This window comes from Scardinius erythrophthalmus, assembly GCF_964197995.2.
Source record: "Scardinius erythrophthalmus genome assembly, chromosome: 22".
Lineage (NCBI taxonomy): Eukaryota > Metazoa > Chordata > Actinopteri > Cypriniformes > Leuciscidae > Scardinius > Scardinius erythrophthalmus.
Window position 1 is genome coordinate 18,049,350 of NC_138242.1, and position 23,978 is coordinate 18,073,327.

General features: G+C 36.8%; 1 protein-coding gene across 2 annotated transcripts in view; it reads right to left on the minus strand.

Annotated features, from left to right (window-relative positions):
* Window positions 1–23,668, minus strand: part of rttn (rotatin) — a 58,688-nt gene extending 35,020 nt beyond the window's left edge. For both annotated transcript variants that reach the window (XM_081353199.1, XM_081353198.1), the window contains exons 1-26: window positions 23,544–23,668; window positions 22,870–23,057; window positions 22,427–22,622; window positions 22,123–22,200; window positions 20,642–20,732; window positions 20,433–20,547; window positions 19,487–19,634; window positions 18,649–18,814; window positions 16,856–17,040; window positions 16,620–16,735; window positions 15,269–15,439; window positions 14,796–15,008; window positions 13,799–13,911; window positions 13,556–13,682; window positions 12,099–12,224; window positions 11,714–11,830; window positions 11,130–11,269; window positions 9,542–9,713; window positions 9,300–9,399; window positions 8,237–8,325; window positions 6,776–6,893; window positions 5,174–5,270; window positions 4,300–4,365; window positions 3,939–4,130; window positions 2,425–2,664; window positions 1,131–1,275 (exon numbers count right to left, since the gene is read on the minus strand). In XM_081353199.1, coding sequence (XP_081209325.1) covers window positions 1,131–1,275; window positions 2,425–2,664; window positions 3,939–4,130; window positions 4,300–4,365; window positions 5,174–5,270; window positions 6,776–6,893; window positions 8,237–8,325; window positions 9,300–9,399; window positions 9,542–9,713; window positions 11,130–11,269; window positions 11,714–11,830; window positions 12,099–12,224; window positions 13,556–13,682; window positions 13,799–13,911; window positions 14,796–15,008; window positions 15,269–15,439; window positions 16,620–16,735; window positions 16,856–17,040; window positions 18,649–18,814; window positions 19,487–19,634; window positions 20,433–20,547; window positions 20,642–20,732; window positions 22,123–22,200; window positions 22,427–22,622; window positions 22,870–23,057; window positions 23,544–23,574 — 3,540 coding nt within the window. In that variant the 5' untranslated portion in view covers window positions 23,575–23,668. The remainder of the gene's footprint in view (window positions 1–1,130; window positions 1,276–2,424; window positions 2,665–3,938; window positions 4,131–4,299; window positions 4,366–5,173; window positions 5,271–6,775; window positions 6,894–8,236; window positions 8,326–9,299; window positions 9,400–9,541; window positions 9,714–11,129; window positions 11,270–11,713; window positions 11,831–12,098; window positions 12,225–13,555; window positions 13,683–13,798; window positions 13,912–14,795; window positions 15,009–15,268; window positions 15,440–16,619; window positions 16,736–16,855; window positions 17,041–18,648; window positions 18,815–19,486; window positions 19,635–20,432; window positions 20,548–20,641; window positions 20,733–22,122; window positions 22,201–22,426; window positions 22,623–22,869; window positions 23,058–23,543) is intronic.
* Window positions 23,669–23,978: the final 310 nt, after the last annotated feature.

A 23,978-nucleotide genomic window follows, 5' to 3' on the forward strand; every position in this document is an offset into this window, starting at 1 on the left:
ATTCAAAAAAACATACTATGATCCGAACCGTAAGTTTAGTGATCCGTTGCACCACTAGTTGCTAGGGCCACTAGGAGATCGCTAGGATGTTCAGAATGGTTGTTAGGCAAGTATAAAAAAAAAGAAAAAAAAGTGTAATGTGTGTTTCGGGTGTTCTGATTGGTAGTCTTGGTGGTTACTCAGGAATAGTTGGGAAGTTGCTGTTGGGTGTCCTGTGTGGTTGCTTCGATGTTTTGGTTTGTATAGAAGAAAGGGGGTTTCTAAGGTTCCTTGTGCATCGCTAGTCATTTGCTAGGAGGTTAGAGATGGTTGCTAACGCATTGCTAGGTAGTTGCTATGGTGTTCGTTGTGGTTTTTAAGTGGTGGCTAAGACATTATGAGTGATTGCTTTTTAACCCACCCGTAATTCCCTATGATATTCCTCTCCTTTGATATTTGTGTGGCCCTTTTTCAATGCAAGTCTATGGGAATTTTTTTTTTTTTTTTTTTTTTAAGTAATCTCTCCTCTTCAGTAAGCCACACAATTTGAGCAATCACTCATGTCCAAAGCTCTAATGATGCAGCATACCAAAATTTTGTGCAAAAGAATATTAATAAGCATGTGCTTGTCTTAGCAGGCACCACTGGAAAAAACACGGTTGTGCCTGTTTCTCATTTAGACAGCACAGATGTTTGAGAAACACTCCAGCGACTGTGGATGCTCTCTGCATTTCACCACCTCCCCCACCAGGCGTTTCATCAAACCCAGCGTTCTCTGTCAAGCGTCAAGGCAGGTTTGTTTGCATACATACACATTAATGTGAGGTAAGACAGGAATAGACTTTTAGTAAATAAAGCCATTCTTCCCCAGTGTGAGAAACAAAAACAATGACAGCTGAAGAACGTCTCTCCGTTACAAGCGTTAATTCAACATTAATGTATTTGTATTGCTCCGCAGTGCAATTTATTTCAGCTCCTCCTAATAAATACACCACACTGTGTTCATTTGAGGCAGGAGGGCAAACTAATTTAATTATCAAGGTACAATAAGTCTCTTTATTGTTTTTACGAGGGCTCCAAAGAGAAATAAAAGCACTCCATAAAGGATTCAACACGGCTGTGGTATGTGGCACGGGTTTATTCAGAAATACCTGGTTTAGGAGTAATTCTAGGAGCCATTTTAGGTCCTGGTGATCCAATTCAGACCGATTCTGCTTAAAGAAGGTGTTAAGGAATGAGACAATGTCCACCAAGAGCCTCTCATCTTGACGGCAAGCTGGACGTACCATAATAAATCTGTCATGTTAATAAAAAAAAAAAGAGTTTATGTTGGCATTCAAAAGTTTGGTGATCGGAAAGATTTTAAAATGTTTTTGAAAGAAGTCGCTTATGCGCATGTCTAATGCATAATTGCATATATGCGTGTTTTTATGAAAAATACAGCAAGTTCATCAATATTGTAAAAAAAATGCAATTTAAAACAACTGTTTTCTTTAATATATTTTAAAATTGTACGTTATTGCTGTGATGTCAAATCTCCAGTGTCACATGATCCCTCACAAATCATTAATTGTCTAATTATTTCTTATTATTAATGTTCAAACAGTTGTGACGCTTAATATTTGTGAATATTTTTTTCAGAATTATTTGATGAACAGGAAGTTCAAAAGAACAGCATTTTAATGAAATATAATCTTTTGTAACATTATAAATGCATATACTGTCACTTTTAATCAACTGAATTCATCCTTGCTCAATAAGTAACCGACAAAAATCGTACTGACCAGACATTTTGAATGGTAGTGTATATTTTACATTATAACTTTTTAACAGGTTAGAAACAGGTTAGGACAGGTTTAAAGGAACATTCCGTCATCATTTACTCACCCTCAAGTTGTTTCAAACCTGTATGAATTTATTTTTTCTTTATTTTGAAGAATGTCGGTAACCAAACCAAAGTTGATGTGCTTCATTGACTTCCATAGTTTTTTTTTTTTTTTTTTTTCTACTATGGAAGTCAATGGGGTCCATCAACTGTCTGGTCACCGACATTCTTCAAAATAAAGAAGAAATAAATTCATACAGGTTTGAAACAACTTGAGGGTGAGTAAATGATGACAGAATTTTCATTTTTAATTGAACAATTCCTTTAATCGATTGAATGTGTCTTTGCTGAATACATTTCTTTAAAAAAAAAAAATCTTACTGACCCAAAACCTTTGAATGGTACTATATTTAGTTTCAGAGTCATTTCTACGCTCTCTTTTGCCAAAGATAAAATATCGTTCTGCTTTGTGTCTGAAGGTGTCAGCTCATTCATTGTTTAAGGCTGTGTAATGCTGGCGCACTCCATCAAACTCATGCAAAGTCATGCCTGGCGATCACAAATCACATATCTGGAGGTATACGGAAAATAAACGTATAGATCACACACAGTGTGTTTACCTCTCTACAGCGTTGTGCCAGCTTAGGGTTTGCAGGATGTTCTTGCTGCTCTGGGCAGTGGATTTGAGTGCAAGGCGGTCAGCGAAAAGGTACAGGTGCATTCTGGTCAAGGCAAAGGTCACGGTGCTGTGGGAGCTTGCATCACGGACCCCGTGAATGCAGTCCCCTAACCCGGACCTTATATTGCTTATTCTTAACACCACCACCTGAGATTCGGACAGCACCAGATCACCATGAAACCTTAGGGTGAGGAGGAAGCAGAAGACATGGGGTTACGAAAAAAAAGTTCAGCCTTTCAGCACTAACCCACGTGGCATGTTGATGTCACTGAGGCCAAAATGTCACTAATTCTTGCATGTGTCGTAATCTTTTTTTTTTTTTTTATTCTGGATGCAAACATGTTAGATATGAGCCTCGGTGATTATTATTAATGAATAACTATTTTAAAAACTTAAATTGTTAGGTTCCTCACACAAAACTATCATATGGCTTCAGAAGACTCGGAACAGTGCACAAATCAACTTTTATGGCACCTTGTTGTTTTTTGAAGTTTGACACAGATGGTCACCATGTATCAGAAGCATAAAGCTTGAAAAATAAAAACAAAAATTTTCTTCCACAGATAAATTACAGCATAGAGGTTTGGAGAGACCGTAAATAATGACATTTTTTATTTTTTCATTTATTCCTTTAGGGAGGCCAGACAAGTTTACTGCCAGCAGATCAGTAATCATTTTATACTTGGTAACAAATCAACAGCTTCTGTGTATTAAAATGACTTTGAAGTTCTACTGCAAAAGTTTCCGAACAGTTCAGCAATAAAAATAAAAAAAGATCTATCTTAACTCTTAAGATGATCCAGATTTACTGCCTAAAACTCCTAGTGCTCAATACAATTTGAGTGCTTGAAAACAAATAAAAAGGCTTTGAGAATGCCAAAAGTGCATCTATTATGGTATTTTAAAGATTCCTATTCTTGTTTTGGAGGTCTACAACTGGTTTACATGCATCCAAGTCCAAAGACACTTAAATTTTCTCATAATATACATTGAAGCATGAAGCATCACCTCTTTTCTCAGTGTCTGAAACCATTCAATCAAGAATTCGGTCCTAACGTGTCAACAGCGCAAACCAAACTTTTCCAGGCTTCAGCTACAACAACAGATTTTTTTAGGGCGGGTCAAATTAGATGTTGTTCACAGGCAACCAATGAAGACCAAAGGCTGACATTATGCAAATATGTTTCAAACCTATTTGGGTTCGTACAGGAAGTACAGGCTGGAATTACTTACGGCTCGTTTCAGGCCGTTCTAAATCAGTTCAGTACCTCTATTTAACATGCACTTTGATATTTGAAACTTCGCGGACATTTTACATTGGCAAACAGCTATATTACACACCACATGAAACGTAATATCTGAAAAAAAGCATAATAGGGGCACTTTAAATAAAATGTTCCCTTAAAACACTCACCACAATGAACTTATACAAGCATGCAAGTAAATTCTACTTACTCCAGTACATCACTCCTAAAACTCCTCAGATGCTCTAGCAGTCCATCAATCCCAGAATGCCATGCTGTGTTCCAGGTGATCTGCAGTGCTTCCCAGGCAGGCTTCAGACTCAGCAGGTCTGAATATGGAGGGAGAACTGAACAGTAGGGACTCACTGCATGGTGTGAAGGCGCTTGGAACGGAAGATTATACCTGTAAGAAAATATGAGATGTAATACATTTCATATACAGTTAATCTGTCAAATAATAGTTAAATCAACATTTAATTTTCCCATGACACCTATGAAAGTCAGGTTATGGGGGAATTAAACGGCTGTTTCTTTTAATGCACAGCTAGAATGTCGTAATGGATGTGATTTACCTCCGTATAATGGCAGCAGGCAGTGAGAAGGAAGACAGGCCTGTGTCTGAGCCAGCTTTGTCAGTCCTGATCATGGCACAAAGATGATAAAATGTAACGTGAGCCAAAGCATTCTGGTTTTTACCATATTTCAACTGTTTTTATCTACATTATGAAAGACATTGGAGAAAAACAACAACACTGGACCCCATTGACTTTCATTTTTGGGTGAAATATCCCTTTAAGTTAAACAAAACCCTTACTCATAATTATAAGAATGTAATCCCTATTAAGCCGCCTTTCCACTTTTTATCTCTGACAAGCGACAGACCAGAAATCATTAATTTTCAATGTAGAGTAGTACGGGATGTTCATGGAGTTCTGAACATATGCATAGCGTATGTGGAAATTTCAGATCTGATTTGAGCTTCGGATGTGATGTATTCTAAAAACTATGAATGCTAGGTGATTTCATAATTATTTCATCATTATTTATGTTGATTAGCCCCAGAAAACCCAGTATGTTTTTCTTTGAGACGAATTTAGAGGTCATTTGTTTTGTGTGGGTATATTCATACATTTATTATATTCATTCAAATCCTTCATTTTACCATGGTGGATAAGCAGAGGGTAATGGTTACTTCACGTTTAATTTGAAAGTTCCATGCGACTGCCACTAGGGGTTGAAATGCGACAATCGTATGTAAATGTCGAAGATTTACATTACTTTTACATTTATTCATTTAGCAGATGCTTTTATCAAAACATACAATTGAAGAATACAACAAGTGCTTCATCTTAAAGCGACAATAAATTGCTAGTAATACAAAGTTTCACACATCAGAGATAGTGGAAAGAAAGTGGAGTGTGAGATCATACAACAAAAAAAACTTACCAAACGTCCATTCGTGCGATTTCATCAAACAGCAGAATGCACATCAATGAGGCAGCCTCGCTCACATCACCCTGACTCTCCTTTATCAACAGAGATGCTTAAAAAGAAAAAAGACAATTTAAATGACCAGGGAAGCAATAATTTAAATGTACAAATGTATCGTAGCATAAATTGTACAGCATGTATTCGCATTAAAAATGGTTAGTTGAGGCAAACAGATTTTAAGGGCCGCATCCTGGGAACGAGGTGGAATAAAACATGAAAACAAAACTATAACAAGGAAAACAACACACCTCATCCATTATAGATGTGAAAGTAAAACAAGTAGGGCTTGAGTCAGAAAAACAAATTTTACATTGTCGTACTCTAGACGATCACAAACATTCACAAACAGCTTATTGGGGAGCTCTTCACTGGACATGTTTCTAAATGTCTGGACATGAATAAATATTACATTGGCCATTTGTGCATTGTCTAGACTAGAGAACTGGAGGGGTCATGTCAATAGCTCTGAATTTCCAGCAGTAAATAAACAAAATGCAACTGCAAGCAACAATTAAGTGGCCAAACACGCCAGTGGATCTTGTGACGCCATGATCTTTTGACATTTTCTTTTTGGTTGAAAGGCTAGAAGAAGATATGTTATTTCTTGTAACAAATGACCAGTATGTGGTGCTGACTTCAGACTTTGCACATATCAACAGACCTAGAAAATAAAGCAATTAAGCCTTCACAAATATATGGTGAGAAGAATGAGTTTAACCAATTTTCCAAAACTATATTTTTTAAAAACCTTTCACCGCCATCGTCTGAAGATCACTGACAAATAAATCAGCACGATCCAAGAAATTTGAGGAAAACTATTTTGTTTCTAAGCTGTAAAATTGTAACAATCCAAAAAGTTTGGGGTTATGTTTTTTTTAAATGGACACATTACATGAAAAATGTTTTTGATTAATTTAATTTCAGTAAATCAAATTGACCAAAAATGACAGAACAGACATGCATAATGTTAAAAAAATATTCAAAATATTCAAAGCATTTTTTAAACAAAAATATTAAGCAGCTCAACTGTTTTCAAAATTGAAAATAATAAGAAATGTTTCTTTAGCACTAAATCAGCATGTTAGAATGATTTCTGAAGGATCATATGACACTGAAGAGAAGACTGATGTAATGGCTGCTGAAAATTCAGCTTTGCATCACAGGAATAAAATACTGTACTTACTGTTTAAAATAACTGTTTTCTATTTTATATATATCACTGTATTTTTGATCAAATGAATGCAGCCTTGGTGAGCATAAGAGACTTCTTTATTTTTTAAAAAGAAGAAAAAAAAAAACATACCGACCACAAAATCTTGAACGGTACTGTACATGCTATTGCAATGAATTATGGACCCCAAAACTGGCACCATGAACATTGAGGGACTTCCCAATCACTGTGCCAAAGGGGCTGACATAAACTCCAAGATCATGAAAAATAATAAGGAAACTAACATCTAAAAAAGGTGTCTACAAAACTTTGGTTCTTCGGACTAATTAACCAACTATCTACAGTAGGCTGAATGAAAGGTCAGAGGAATGTTTTACGTGCCGTACCTCTGAGCAGCGTGATGAGAAGAGACGTCTGCTGAGCCAGACTGTGACGCAGAGAGGGGTCTGCAAACACCAGCTTCCTCAGCATGCAAATGCTGGGCTCCAACATGCAATCCATGCTCTGGATAATGAATACAAAGCCTGAATGCAAAACCTTCTAGTGTCAATAGAATTCCGGGTAATTTCGGTGGAAACGCGGCTAAAACATGCCTACAATTTATCAAATTAACACATATTATACAGACACTACATATGTAATGGTATTAAATGATTTGTTAATTGCATTTAATAGATAATATACTTTCAATAAAACATCTGTAATTGGTTTGTAATTGGTTTGTGGTTCAACCGATTCAAAGATTTGAAAGGTTTTGTTTCTCCCATCTCTAGTTGACCCAAGGAAAACCACACATCTGCGATAAACTACTGCACTGCTAAGGCTACGTTTACACGTGGTTGGCTATTTTCATAAAAGGACATTTCACCCTCTCCGTTTTCAAAAATAACATTGTGCACACCTGTCAGTTTTCAGAAAAGTGTTTGTTTATACGAACCCATGTATATATGCCATCAAGAGCATTCCCAAACTTTAGGTGGAAGTGTAACAATAAGCTCAAGCCCACAGTAGCCAATCAGAATCCCGAAAATAGCAACAACAGCAACGAATCACTTCCTCTTTCTCTTTTGAACAAAGATGGCGTCAGGATCATCATTCGTATGGACTGACCAGGAGGTAGAGCTCCTGTTAAACGTAGGTCGCACTTTTGCAAGTTCTGTCACATACTGTGACGTCGGCTGCCTAAAACGCAGTTTTTCTCAGTTTACATGCAGACGAAGTTTTCCAAAATCTCCACTCTGGACGGAGTTTTTGGGAAGAATCGTTTTCAGAGGCGAATTCTGTTTGCGTGTAAACGAAGGGCACAAACGAAGGGAAATTCAAAATCTCCGTTTTTCAAAATAACCATGTACATGTAAACGGGGCCTAAGCTGTTTGGAGTGGTGTTATGCCACAGCTTTTAGAGGAAAAAGTCATAATTCATCACGAGTCTAGAAGTGTTTACACAAACACAATCACAACCGCAGTCATAACATTCACTGTAAAACTACAACAACACAAAAAGTTAGACAAGTAGTCAAAACAAACAGCCGAAGCAGTGACGTAATTGATGGTAACAGCACTAACTAGGCATGGCAAATGGAGGAGACGTATCGGATTCTGCTCGTGGTGTAATTGCCAGACATTTCTGTGCATAATTCTCGCTAATTAGCCATATTAGCAGGCTGGAATACTTGACAAAGCTGGCAGCTTTCAGCCTAGGGATGCTGAGATCATGCAAGAGATGTGAATTAAGACTGACTCACTCTTGACTGAAACCATTAACTCAAGCATCATGCCCAGGCACCAGTTTCCTGAATTCATTCAGGATAAAAGGCTCACTGAACAAAAGAGAATGTGAGGTTTACCGCCACATAGTTGTTGACACACTCCGTGATGAAAGATATGAGCTTGTCTGATAAGCCCAAGGCCTTCAGCACCACATGCATTGATGAATCTATAAAGAACATAATGAAAAATAAATCAAGACCGGCTTTGTTTCTAGCATATGTTGAAATATGTCTTATTTGCTTTGTCAATTTATATTTCAAAGATCAAAAGCATTCTTCAAAACACTTAAAATTGGTTTGTGAGGTGTTTCAAGAGAAATGGACCTCACTTTTGGATAGACACGCTTAATTTGATGAAGTTCACTCATAAGGTTATAATGTCTAAATTAATCTAAAAGACAAAAAGAGTGTAAAAACAAATCTATTGAACATCTATAAATGAAATATGGTGTCTTCTCAGCCTGAGGTTAATTTGGAAGGATGGATACACCAGTATTATTTTAGTATAACTGATTTACTATAATCGTTTTTGTTAAAGGAGAACTCCAGACAATTTTAACATTGAGCTCATTTTTTTGTAAATTTGGAGTGCTGTCAGTACAGAGAACAACGACAAAAATCGGTGTTGCCTACACCGTGTTATCCTCTTTTTAAAATTTGCACCCTGTTGACTTCAATGGGGCAAGTTTTAAACCTGCTTTTAGCCTCTTAACATCCTTGATGTGTCATTACAAGTGCACAGCCATGTGAGCGATTCCTTCAGAGGAATGGAAGTCAACAGGGTGCAAATTTTAAAAAGAGGATAACATGGTGTAGGCAACACCGATTTGTCGTTGTTCTCTGTATTGACAGCACTCCAAACGTACAAAAAAATGAGCTCAATGTTAAAATTGACCGGAGTTCTCCTTTAAGATTTTGAATTAGATTTTATTTTTTGTATTTTGTTAGTAATTTTTGTTGTATTTTTGTCATTTTTATATAGTTCTGTATTACGTTTAAGCTAAATGATTAAGTTTTAGTTTATTTAGTTTGTTTTTTTAGCACTTCAAGTACAATTCCATGTATTTTTTTCCATAGTTTACATTTTAATTTTAGATTTAGTTAATGATAAAAAAATGGGATGCACAGAAGGATTCCTCACCTTGCAGAACAATAGCCAACTGATCAGCCGCAGATTTCCGCAAAACTAGATCGACCGTTTCTGACGTAAGGATATTGTACAATTTATTTACAGACTCCACCTGTATATATGAAAAAAAAAAAAAACGTTTACTTGTTTTTTACATGGTGTCAATGCCAATAATAACTACTCCATACAGTGGATTCAAAGCAACACAAGAGTGTATTATTAATAGGCTGCTGAGTGAGGGAGCAGCATTTTACCTTCACGTATGACTTTTCTGAATTGCTCAACTTTATGTCCACACTTTTATTAAGAACATAGAGATTTGGTAAACATGACAATGTGGAGCTGTCCAGGGTTGGTCTGGAGTTGCCGGCTCCCTCAGCGCTGGTCAGGTGTGGTAGCAGATGTTGGACTGCTTTATTCCTCACGCTTAAAATTGCAAACAGAACCACAGTATTTACAAACTTAAGAAGTTATTAAGCTCAGTGTCAAACCTGCTCTTTTCCATTCAATGAAACTGAATGCTGATCATGACTGTCCAGCAATGTTTTCTGTCAATAACATAACTTTCAGTCTGTTAGCCTTTGTGAAAAAGTAAACTTTAGCATACTTTTAAATAGAAATAATGTTAACACTTTACAATAAGGTTTCATTAGTTAACATTAATTAACTGCATTAGTTCAAATGAACTAATAATGAACTGCACTTCTACAGCATTTATTAATCTTTGTTAATGTTAACTTCATTTACATTATTGAAATCAAGAGTTGTATTTGTTAACATTAGTTAATGCACTGTGAACTAACATGAACAAACAATGAACAGTTTATTTGTATTAACTAACATTAACAAAGATTAAAAAATACAGTAACAAATGCATTGCGTTCATGTACATCAACTATCGTTTATAAACCTTACTGTAAAGTGTTACCAAAATAATATATTTAAAAAATATATAGTTAAGCGCCAAATTAATGTATTTTTTCTGACACTTAATTGAATGTTTACTGCAATTAAATAGTTTAACTTTATATTAAATGCAATTAGCTGTGTGCTTTTAGTGCTTTTTTGACCCACTTAAGTACATCTTTGTGTAATTTCATAATTAATTCTACTGACTTTTGAAAAAAAAAAATATATATATATTTAACTGCTAAATGTACCAACAAGTATTAATGGTAAAATAAAATGTCATTTTTTATTAAAACTTATATTTCAGGTATTTAAATATGTTTGTAATTAAACATTTGTAATGATGAAGTTGCAATTAAATTCATATAAACTTTATTAACTTTAAATGTATTATCGAATACTAGTTAAAGTGATCAAGTACTTTACATGTGCTTTAGTATGTTAGTCAACAGGTTTTTAAAGCACGACAAAAGATTATTAAAACAATGATTACACAAAGTGCACTTTTTATAGTGTGATTAATTGTGTAAGGAAACCGTAGTAAAAGTGTAAGTTAAGTAGACTTTTGTTTCATTTTATTACATCATATTTATATTATTTAATGCAAGAACATTTTTAAGATTTACAAGTACACTACAAGTGCACCTACAATACAATGTATGGCACTTCTTTTTCACTTGGGAAAGCTACTGTATAGTTTCAGAAGACTATATCCATGTGGAACTACTTTTACAATGCTTATTAACCTTGACTTTCACAGTTCCCATTCAATTTCGTTGTAAAAGAGCAGCAATAACATTCTACAACCATCTCCTGTTGTGTTTCACAGAAGAAAATGATACGGGTGAGTAAATGATGACAGAATTTTCATCTTTTGGTAATTATTGCCATAAGATGGTGATAGATCCAAATTGATGTGCACTTTAAACTCACGTGTGATGCTTGGTGAACAGAAGCCGGAGGGCCATCCGTAGTCTAGTAGGCGGTGAACAAACCTCATCTTCCTTCTCAGCAGATGCTTCACTTAACAGCAAGATACAGTTTCCCAGGGCGTCATCAGTACTGGCGTAACTCTAATATACATAAACGCACAAAGCTTTAACACAGCAGAAAATAGACTTCCAAAACCTAAATACAACTTGGAACAACAATAAATAAAAACACAATTCCGACTATTTCACCGCTGCTTTATTGACAGCACAAACCAATTACTGAGAGGCTTCAGCTAAAATGAATCAAATGTGATGACCTTGACAAGATTTATGAATAATCAATGCCACTCCAACCCCACCCTTCAAAAAATGAAACGCAGCTTCTGTAGTTGAAAAGTACAAGATAACCATGTTTAAAATAGAATGCGGCGTAACATGGATATTAACATTCAGCCTCGGGCGTCTTGCAAACACGTTAATATTACATTGGAAATTATTTTTTCAGCCAAGTTTGACGGTTATATTGCTGCTATGCGCTTGTGTGTGTGTGAAGAGAGATGTGGAGAAAGGAAAGAGTGTTTGCACCTGTAATATAGGAATGACCGGGTAAAGTGCCTCATTAAATCTGCTCCAACTTGCGGCTGTCATCATCAATCGTCCCTTCAGCAGATAGAGTAGAATATCCTTGGCAGTAGCGCTCACCTTTGGATCACACATAAAGTTAGTTGATGGCGCTATGATATTGCACTTACAACAAGCTACCTCATCCAAATCCACCAAACACCACCTACAGCAGTGAGACAGGGGCATTTCCAATGTCAATCACTAGTTTAGCATGACCTCAGTAACCCATTAAACATAAACCCGTGGATACATTATTTATAAGCGAGCTGTGTATTGGTGTATCAAAATATTTCTTCTTTGTGCATTACTTGGGGTCTCGCTGGAAACAGGAAGATTAATTATTCACCTCTCTTGCTTGGTCTTGAAGGCCAAACACACTGATCTCATACAGGACACGGGAGTGAAGCAAGAAATGCACTCCGCTGCAGATGGATGAGGCCGGTTTGGCCACATTCTGAACTCCCAAGCACTCCTGTGGGGGTGAGAACAGCAAGTTAGGGTGGGGATATTACCGTCTACAGGGTTCAAGGGTCACCAACACCCTATGTGAAGTGTAATAGAATTGCTAGGAAGTGTAATTGCAGGGGGTAAAAGTGCATTTTAACAAAAGGAAAAGGAAGAACTCTTAACTAAAATATTTCTGGCTGGAAGTACCAGGTCATCTGGTGGTCAAGCTTGCCAACTAGTCCAAAAGATGCTTTGGAATATAAACTTTTGAATAATTTGAAATATATCCACTATTGTTCAGAGGTTTGGGGTTGGTTAGGTTTGTGAATGTTTTTGAAAGATGTCTCTTATGGTTATCAAGGCTGCATTTATTTATTCAAAGATGCAGTAAAAACATTTACAAAAATATGTGTGCTGCTTAATATTATTGTAGAAATTGTGTTTGACGAATAGAAAGGACAGCATTTATTTGAAATATAAATATTTTGTAACATTATAAATGCATCTTTTGATTAATTTAATGCATCCTTGTCGAATAAAATTTTTGTGAACCAAAACTACGGAACTTTTTAGTACTGAAAATGTTAAATACTTACATTTTTGATTAGAATATGATATAATATAACAATGATATAATATATACACTGAACAAAATTATAAACGCAACACTTTTGTTTTTGGCCCCATTTTTCATGAGCTGAACTCAAAGATCTAAGACTTTTTCTATGTACACAAAAGGCCTATTTCTCTCAAATATTGTTTACAAATCTGTCTAAATCTGTGTTAGTGAGCACTTCTCCTTTGCCGAGATAATCCATCCACCTCACAGGTGTAGCACATCAAGATGCTGATTAGACAGCATGATTATTGCACAGGTGTGCCTTAGGCTGGCCACAATAAAAGGCCACTCTAAAACGTGCAGTTTTACTGTATTGTACAAAAACAAAAAAGGTTGTTGATTGTGGCCTGTGGAATGTTGGTCCACTCCTCTTCAATGGCTGTGCGAAGTTGCTCGATATTGCCAGGACCTGGAACATGCGTCACAAAAATCAGTTGTTCCTGAATCTATAGTGAACATTCTTTTTTGAGAGTCAACACTGAACTGCGGTGCAGGAAACACTGGATTAATGGGTTAACTTTCGCCCTAGCAGGTACTAGTCCAGCAAATCAACCACAAAGAATGTTAGATAAGTTTGACCCTGTGAAAACCATATACTTCCAGCAAAAATCAGAAGATGGTTAAGCTGGAATTTTCAGTTCCAAATCTAGGTGAACTTTTTCCTTTTTCGTTTCTGTCACTTATATACGGGAAGTGGTTAAAAATAAGCTCCCTAGTTTTCACTGCACATCTTGTACCTTCAAAACGCTCAGAGTGCAGGAGTAGGTTTCCACCTTCACTTGGGACAGAGGGTGAGACAAAAGCTTCAGAAATATCTTCTGACTCTCCGACTGAAGGAGCGGGCTTGCTTGTGCAAATTTCCACCTACGAAGAGACACGATTTTACAGATTTTTATACGATGACACTTCTTCCACAGTGCCAGACAAAACAGCAGATGTCAATGGTGTTTTTACGGTTTCTATAATTGTGAGAAACTTACAGGTAGGAGCAAATTTGGACGCATTCCTTCACCATCGGTAAGTGCTGATGGTACGGAAAAGCATCTATTCCTTGGTCAGCGAGCTCCAAAAGCTCATGCCAATTCTTATCGCCCTGTAAAGCAAAATTTCCACTTGAAGCACTAATTGCAATTCGACATAAGGCTGAGTAAATAATAATCTTTTAGTGAGCAGGTCCTTTAAAGTTAGCATGAAATGGAAGTTGTGATACTCTTTTCTTCCTCAATGTGATATATATATCATATCATATTATAAATATATATATATATATATATATATATGAGTGAAATGGCTTCTTGAACAAGTAAAAAAATGTAGTGTGGAACTTGATTTTGTCCATTGGGAATTGAGTGAATTGTTGGATTGTTGTGGTTTACTATTGCTGAGATGTCATGTGAGTGACAGGTTGTCCCGCCCTCTTGGCAGTGGACATGTCATCAGAGAAGAGAAGAGATGTGGTTTCAAGAGAGACGGGAGGTTATTTTGATTAAATGATTTCATTACTTTGATTTCATGCCCATTTACTCTATTTTCATAATTAGATATTACCTTTCACTAATAATTTAATAACACTAATAAATTAAATCTTTAGCAAATCACAACTTGAGTCAATATTTCAATATATTTTAGTTTTTTGTGTTTTCTTTTTCATTTATTTAGACAATAGGTGTAGAATTTTAAAACAGCTTCTTAAACAAGAAAAAATGTAGAGGGTAAGTTATTTTGATGAAAAATTATAAGGGCCGCATGAACAAAAAAAAATACTGTTATATTTTAAATTATATTAAAATTATGTGCACGGATAACTAGTTTATCTGTAAATAATGCAATATTCCTTAAAAAAAAATAAGAATTGTTCGTTTTGGATTTCATGGTGACTCATTTAGTAAGACAATAGTGCAGAGTTTAAATGAACTTGAAGAAATATATTCTTCAAGCAGATATCCTACATGTTAGTAGCTCTTGAAAATTCATTACCTCAGCCTGTGCATCCTTTAAAAAGGCGCATGTAGCCTCCATGCAGTGAGAAACACGGTATACTCTACGATGCAGGCTGTATCTTTCAAAGCAAGCCTGCTCTAGGTACGCCACGGCTGACTCATGGATGAGGGGGTACGCCACACAGAAGGATGTGTCAAGACACAAGAGGAAAATAGCAGCCACTGTACTTTCCGGAAGGTTATCTTCAGCCTGTTTGCAAAGACAACACACATAAGGTAATAAACACACACATGTGCAGTAAACAAGCACACACTCTAATGAATTTGTCTATAATTACAGTGCTGTCCTTAGGTCTACAGCTTAACTGAACAATTGACCCTTTCACAGCGACTTCTGGTGTGTTTCACACTCTCATTTGTTTTAATAATGACCATGAAGGACACGGCCATATGTCCACGGTGGCACGGCTTATTAATGTCTAAGAATGGCACAGCCATATGCTCACTCACCTTCTCCACAGGTAACAAGGTTTGCAGGAGACGTATTGTGAAAATGGCAGTGCCCGTGAAGACCATTCGGTGGTGGATCACAGATGATTCTGGCTGTTCAGAGGAAGTCATGCCATGGTGGTGGCACATAACGTCTCCCAACGTCTCTATGCATGCCTGTAATTTCTCCCTCTTTTATGAGACATAAAAAAAAACTAAATTACAAAGAGACTTATTGATCTAATGTCTTTTTCCGGCCAGCAGGGGGCAGCAAGAGTCCTGTGCATTTCAAAGAAAGTTTTCAGATGACAGCAGTTTTTCAAGATAAAATGCCATGAGCGTGTATTAAAGATCAATGAGGGAGAGAGGCATGCCGTGAAATATGCATAATCATATGCGGTGGGGAACGTTCTCATAGGTGTGCGCACACACACTAAGCACAATGAGTTAGTTTAAAAAGATTTCTACAGGCAAAATAATCATTGGACGAGGCAAATTTGGATATATCAGTGTAATGCGACCTACATAATCCTTTGCATGCAATGCACTGATGTAATTTTATGTAAAATACTCATATGCTGAATGAGATCAACTTTGCATAATGAGAATAGTAAAACTTTACAATAAGAACACAATTTATGTAAACATTAGTTTTTGCATTATGGCCTAACATATATTTGAAAAATGTTAATTTATGTAATGTAATATAATAATAAAATGCTGACAAAGATTGTAAGTTCATTATACCTAAATGTTGACATATAGATGGTTATTGGGAAACACTAAAAATAAGGCTAAAAAAACATTAACATTAGTTAATGCATTAGGTATAATGAAAACAAATAAAAAATTACTTAAAGAATCTAATAATCAATGTTAATTTATAAATATTGTATTTTTCATTTTTAATGTTCATTCATAATACAAATAATCTATACAACTTGAAATGTTAAAAATGTATTAATACATTAACATTGAGACAATAAATAATAAATAAGGTAATAAATACACAAAAAGGATTGTTCATTGTTATTCCATGTTAGCTATTGCATTGCCTAATGCTGTTGAATAGAGCATTATTGAAGCGACTTACAGCATAATGTATTTTTTTTAACCAATACAAATGATATAGATTGAAAAAGCAGATGTATTCAGGGACTTCTAAGTGGTGAACCTGGCCTAAAAAACAACGGTCGTGCCATGACTGATTTGCGCTGATAGCTTAACGTTCTACGATGAGCATCTGTCCCTCAGAGTAAGTGAAGTGGGTGAGACGGAGCGGGCGACAGGTGTGTTTGTATGCACTAATGCAGACATCAGCCTCATTGGCTGTGGATCTGCACCATGGAGGAGTGCTGTTGAAGACACTTGCCAGCTCTGTCGCAGTCAGGCTATGCTCGTCCCACACCTCGGGGGCTACGCTGTCTCCCAGCAGCCCCTGCGCCTCTGCCAGCAGCTCTAGTACCCGTTGGAAAACCTTCAGGCTCTCTGAGAAGGCGGGGATGGGAGAAAAAAAAGAAGAGAGGAATATGATGAGCGATGGAAGCGCACGTGTGAGGGGAACAGCAGCAGCTGGAAGCAGGAAAGAGGGTTTAAGAGGACTCTCACCTGTCCTGATGAGAGGGAGAGCGTGCTCCACGGCGGCCACGGCGAATCTAGCCAGGCTCCACTGCTGCAGCTGCAGCTCCAGCGAGTCCTCCGCTTCCATCTCCGGGGGGAGCTCCGGGTGGGGCTGCGGGAGCGGAGACTGCTGGGATGGCCTGGGGGGAGCCCCTCTCTGACTGCTGCTACCGCTGTACCACACATATCAAAAAGAATCCTTAATTGCGAACGACGTGAATGGTTGTGAGCAATATAAAAAAAAAATAAAAAAAAAAAATGAAAAAGCTTAAGGCAGTGATGAATACTTTCGCTATGTTTAGTTCTCTTTTAGTTTTATCTTTTCCAACATAAACCTAAATTTAGTCATTAAAAAGTCACATTGCACACTTTTTCGGCAGCAATTACTTCAGTCTTCAGTGTCACATAATTCTTCAGAAATCATTCTAATGTGGTGGTTTCCACAAGAAACATTTCTTATTATTATCAAAGATGAAAACAGTGCTGCTTAATTTTTTGTGGAAAAAACCTGAAACAAATAGGTTTGTTTGCATTTACTGATTAATTTTTTGTAACAATGTAAATGTTTTTACTGTCACTTTTGATCAATTTATTGCATCCTTGCAGAAAAATAGTATTAATTATGAAAAAAATCTTACAGACCCCAAATAGTTGAACATTAAAGGGGCACTATAGGATTTTTTTTTTTTTTTTTTTTAAGTATAGACTCATAAAAAAGTAGCGCCTGTCAATCATTACTTATGGTCCATTAAAAGTGTGCAGTGATATTTGTGTCTACAGAGACAATGCCCTGTGCCTGTACTTTCACATTGTCTTCTTAAATTGTCTTCTGGGCCGCAGCCTTTGGCCAGTGTGTGCAAGAAGGAAACTAAGGCTATCCCGTCTGGTCCGAGCCAACAGAAGGTCTACTGTGGCACAAGTCAAAAAATGTTTAATGATTGTCATGGGAGGAATGTGTCACAACACAGTGCATCACACTGTGTATGTGGCTGCATAGCCTAGACCAATCAAGAGTGCCTATATGATGACCACTGTCCACCATCAAAAGCACCTACATTGTGCACGCTAGCATTGGAACTGAACCTTGGAGCAGTGGAAGAAGGTCGCCTGGTCAGATGAGTCCCGTTTTTTTTACATCACATGGACAGCCGTGTACATCTGCGCTGTTTACCTGTGAAAGTGATGGCATCAGGACGCACTATGGGACGGCAATTTGGTGGAGGGAGTGTGAAGCACTTGTTAATGTTCTGTTGAGAAACCCTGGGTATGCCATTCATGTGGACGTAAATTTGACTCCATGTTGCTTCAAGCGCATCATTCTGCGCACGGGATGCGCATAAGCGCTTTGCCGCTCTATATTGCCAAGTTTGACTGTTATGTTTACAAACAGTACCTGAAAATCCTGCATAGTGCACCTTGCATGTCTTGTAAAAAAAAAACAAAAAAAAAAACAACAGATTTAGTTTAGCATGACTATTTCCACCCCCCTCTCTAAATCTCTTGAATTAAATGGGCTGTTTTTGATTTCTCTATGTAAATTAAAATAAATATATAAAAACAAAATAATTGTATGCCCACAGAGCAATTTAACCAATTAAATGTTTTAGAGCTTTTACTGACTCGAAATTTACCTGACTTTTCAAGGCATGAAAACACAATTTCCAGGTGTTCCATGACCATGGGAGGGAGCTTTGAGTTATGAACATTACGTCAAACAGATCATCCAGAAAATCCTATTTTCAATTTGAATTTAAAGGTAGAGAACAAAGCTTAGTAAGCACCTAGAAGAGGCAGCATCTCCGTCCTGGCCATCCCCGCGTGCCCGCTGAACGGGTCGGCCCACCACAGAGGGTCTGGGGGAACTTTCCTCAGGAGAAGAAACCCCAGACCGTTGGGTACCCCTCACCTCATGAGGGTAGGAGATAGAGGAGTTCTGAGAAACAGGATCTAAAGGGGTTAAATAATAAGACAGATATTGATTCAGCATTTAGAAAATGATCTAAGTTAAAAATCACATTTAGAAGAACTGCTGAACAATACACTTCTGTTCAAAAGTTTGGGATCAGTAAGAATTTTTTAAAGAAATGTATACTTGTATTCAGCAAGAATACGTTAAATTAATCAAAATGTCAGTAAAGACATTTATAACGTTACAAAAGGTTTCTATTTCAAATAAATGCTGTTCTTTTTTCTATTCATGAAAAAATCCTGAAATGTTTTTCACAACAATATTAAGCAGCACAGCCATTTCCAATAATAAGAATAAGAAGTAGAAGAAGAAATCAGCACATTAGAATGATTTCTGAATGACTGGGGACTGGAGTAATGATGCTAAAAATTTCAGCTTTGCCATTTGGAATAAATTACATTTCAAACTATATTATAATAGAAAACAGTTATTTTAAATTGTAAAAACACAGCATTACCATTTTTACTGTAAAAGACCATGAGAGACTTCTTTCAAAAACATCATAAAAATCATACCGACCCCAACATTTCCAGTGGTATTGTATAACTGATTTTAATAATGTCAAAAGAATGTATCAGATCAGCTCATAAGAGTGAACCTTTACATTAGGACAAGTTAACATATTCATAAAAGATGGTGTTGGTGGGTACCTTGCTTGGCTGAGCAAAAGCTTGGATCTCTGTAGAAACGTAGGCGACTCCTCAAGTTCCTACAAAGCTGTTCCAGACAGGCCAATGCCTGCAACGTCAGGTAACTGACATCACCATCAACATTCAGGCCGAGAAGTGACAGCAGACTCTAGAGGGGAAAACAGCAATATATGAAAACAGAAGTTGATGTTGTCTTGTAAACCTACCAGAACATGTGTAGAACTGTTCTAACATTACAACTGATCCAAATGGTGCAAGTGTTTTAAGAGCAGTGATTCAATATTCAATTAGGCACTAAATAAAAGGCCACCACCTGACACTGACTTTAAGTTGTGTAATTTGTACCGATTTAAAATTCACTACCCCTCCAGTGGTAGCGAAGCTAGTACGCCGATGAATCAGGGTGATTCAATAAACCTAATTGAACTGATCACTGAGTCAGAATCAGTGGTACATTCAATTTTTAAACAATTAGACAAAAGATCAAGAGCATTAAGAACCAAAGAGAATGCTTGCAAATCAATTCAAAGCTTTATTCTAGCACATCAGAATGATGAATAATTTTCATTGAGGGCATTGAGACTGCATGTGTATCTTGGAAAAATGATCTCAAACGCATCCATGCCAACACATTTTTGACAGAAATACAGCAGTGCTTGTCACTTGGTTTTAAACGCTAGTACTAAAATGGCTAGTGTCATCTTGCCAGCTAATCATCACGGTACAGTCCTGGACATAAGACATGATTTTCCGCTGTCATTTCAATACTTTCAGGACTTGAACCTATTGTACGACCAATCAGATTCCGTGGCGTTCAATTATAGAACGGAACGGGGATTACGGAGCCCACAATATCACTTTCATCACCGTCACTCAATTTATGAAGCTCCCATCAGGGATTAAAACAACTGACAGATTGAAGACAGAAATTAAATTTAAATCTTACTTGAACTGTACTTGGCCTTTGCAGGAATATTTCAGCGGGGAAGTCTTGCATGATGACGTCACGAAGCAGCTCACATGTGGTTCGTACCAAGTTGTGGTTGCCGCTTCTAAGGGAACTAAAGATTGAGCAAGCAACAGGTCATTTTGGCAATAAAACATACATTAGATGGTAACAGTGGTAAAATTACACAAAGCAGAGGGTACCAATACCTTTCATTTGATGACAAGATATGTCGATCTGTTGCGTTCAAAGACAGCCATGGAAAAACGGAGAATTTCAAGCATCTAACAGAAGTATTGACTGCGGGGTAAAGAAATAAAAGATATAAAGATCTTAAATAAGTGTAAAAGCCAAATTTCAACAAAAAGGATGTTCCAGGGCCCGTTTGAAAGAGTTTTGGGCTAAGTGACGGAACTGTTGCTTGCCCAATCAGACTGTCAGGTATAGTGCAGGCTTGGTAAAAACCTGTATGACTTTCTTTCTTCACAAAAGAAAATAATTTGAAGAACATTTAGGTCCAAACAACATTGGACCCCATTGACCCTCATTGTATGGACGAATAGAGCGTTTTGCTAATTCAATGAACAAAACAATGAACATTGTTTAAAACATCTTTTGTGTTGCACAGACGAAAGAAAGTCATCCAGATTTGGAACGACATGAGGGTAAGTAAACGATGACAGAATTTACATTTCTGGTTGAAATAATATGTTTGCCGATCATGCACATGCGTTTTTACGCCTGGTTCTCAAATAAAAATAAAATCTTAAAATACACAAATATGTCAGCAGGGTTGTATGGCTAGAAAACAGATAAGGTTTTGACAGAATAGCGAAAATGATTTGATATTTTTAAAAACATCAGTTAGAATGCCTGAAAATTATAAATGAATTCCTGTTTTTTTTTTTTGATAAACTAGAATGCTTAATTAAAAATATACTACCATTCAAACTTCAAAAGGTAGAGGGGCAATAAAATTTTTTTAAGAAATTAGTAGTTTTCTTCTTCAGCAAGGATGCGTTAACTTGATTAAAATTGACAGTGACACCTTTTAACTTGTTACCAAAAAAAAATATTTCAAATAAATGCTGTTCTTGTGAACATTCTACTCAAAGAATCCTGAAAAATTACTTATCAGTTTCAACAAAATTTTAAGCAGCACAAAAGTTGTAACATTTCTTGAGCAGCAATTCAGCATTAAAATGATTTCTGAAGGATCATGTGAAACTGAAGACTGGAGTAATGGCCGCTAAAAATTCAACCTTTCCAACAAAAACTACATTTTAAAACATATTCAAATAGAAAACTGTTTTTAAACTGTATTAAATTGTAACAAAAATTAACTTTTGACAGTTTTTTAAATGCAGCCTTGGTGAGTATTAGAGACTTTCAAAAGCATTAAAAATCTTACCAACCCCAAACTTTTGAACAGTAGTGTATATAAAATTAGGAAATAAATTATATACATATATATATTTTAAAATATACATGTTTTTGACAGACATAAAGATAAATTGCTCAAAATTGCTACAACATTATTCTTCAAATCTGTACCACCGGTCCCGAGTCCTGACAATTCAAACCGGTGTTTAGATTATTTAACATACATTCTACAGTGAAGATTTAATGAGTTTAAGTTCTCCCTGAAAGTTAGTTAAACAAAAAGTAATTTGATGTTGATGTCACCTACATGATACTCTGGGGGTGGGAGCATCTGTCTGCTTGGGTTTACTGCACTGGAAATATCCCCTAGCCGACGAGTCCTCTTCTGAGAACAGAAAAAGCAGCTGTAGTTGAAAAGCACATCAGAAACCAGCACTTTCAAGCTCTTCTCTGCTTTGAATCAGACAGTCTACTCATGTTCATTCCGAAGCTGCAGTCAGACATCTATTCAAAAGGACCACGTGGCAACCTTGACATTGGTTATAATGACATCGATATCTACAGTAATCTGCAGAGCAGACGGATATAAAATCGATGTAATGTTTTTATACCTGTCTGCAGCGCGGGAACAGAGTGTGGCTCGTAGGAGGTGGTGGGTGGACAACCAGGCAAGGCCTCTGGGAGGTGGAAGAGCTGATCGAAGATGCCATCTACGGTTGTTCGGAGACGAAGATCCACATTAGGCGAGAGCTGTGTTAGGAATTCGACAGCCCCTACCTCTCGTAGCATTTGGGCTCCGGTTGGGTGCTTTGACATGACAGGGAAACCAAAATTAGATACTACTCAAAACATGCCATCGCGTAGAATAATCCGCCTGGTTCTTTGTGTGGATACTGACATCCCCTTGTACTTTATTTCCTCCCGAGCTGCTTGGTAATGAATAGTGCCACTGCAATAGGCCCATTAAAACATCACTTCCTGTCATTTCACTAAACACAGCCTGACAATATAAAGACACACGAGTCATTTTACGTACATTCTGAACATTATCTACCTTGGACAGCATGCTGATCAAGTCCAGAACCTCCTCCTGCATTGGAACTTCTGGAAAATTAAACCATTCCAGAAGGAAAACAAACAGCATCTTTTCCTGGACCAGATCAGCAACAGCGATGAGATCATGATCCAGTTTACTTCTGATATTTTTAAGAGCCCGAACTCTGATTTCCACTAAGGAGTGTCCTTATGGAGAAAAAAACAATGATGTATAAATAATACTGTATCATGTAATGCAACGAGTTATTATGCAAAGCATCAACGTAGCAATATCTCAGTTGACATGCATTTGCATAATGCCACAACACACAGATTGCAGATAAAACACAGATCAAGTATTCAAGTTACTAAAAAAGTGTAGTTGGATTTTATTTTCACAAACTAAACAACAAAAATAAGTTTGACAGATTATTCGCGAGCTCATAACAAAGCTATCAAAATGCACGCGCAACATCACAATAGCCTTAATATGACTTCAACAAACTAAAACATGACGTTTTTGCGAGATACGACAACAATATTAACACGATGGATAATTATGCACACATGTTTATCCCAAATATCTGATCAAAACATATAGCTTCACTTGTTTAGCTTGTCAAGCTACTTCAAAATCAGCTGTTTGTTGTTTAACTTCCGAAAGTCGTCTGTCTGTTGTACTAAGCGTCTTACCGATTTTCTTTATGAGTGATGATAATTCCATAGTTTATCTCACAGGTGGAAAACAAAAAAGACAACATTAACTGTGATCAACGGCGGTTTGCGGTTAACTTAAACGTCACATCCTCGTCATCATCGCTGGCAGCAGCGCGGGTCTGTTTTCAACTAGCGCGCCACTGTCAGGCACTTCCGGTTTATGTCAGTGAGATGCTGTGCTAAACTGAGTATGCTCAAACTTCACAACTGCTTGAAACAAAGATATGTTTTGCAAAATAAATAAGCACATTAATAATTGTATTCTGTATATCATTTATCTGAATGTCCCCTTGTGAAAAGCATTGTAAAGCTTCTGTAAAATTTGCCATAGTACTATTGCTTTACAGTTTACCGTTTAAATTTTCCTGCTGTTGCAAGTTATAGATTACTAAATAATCTTCATTCAGTCTC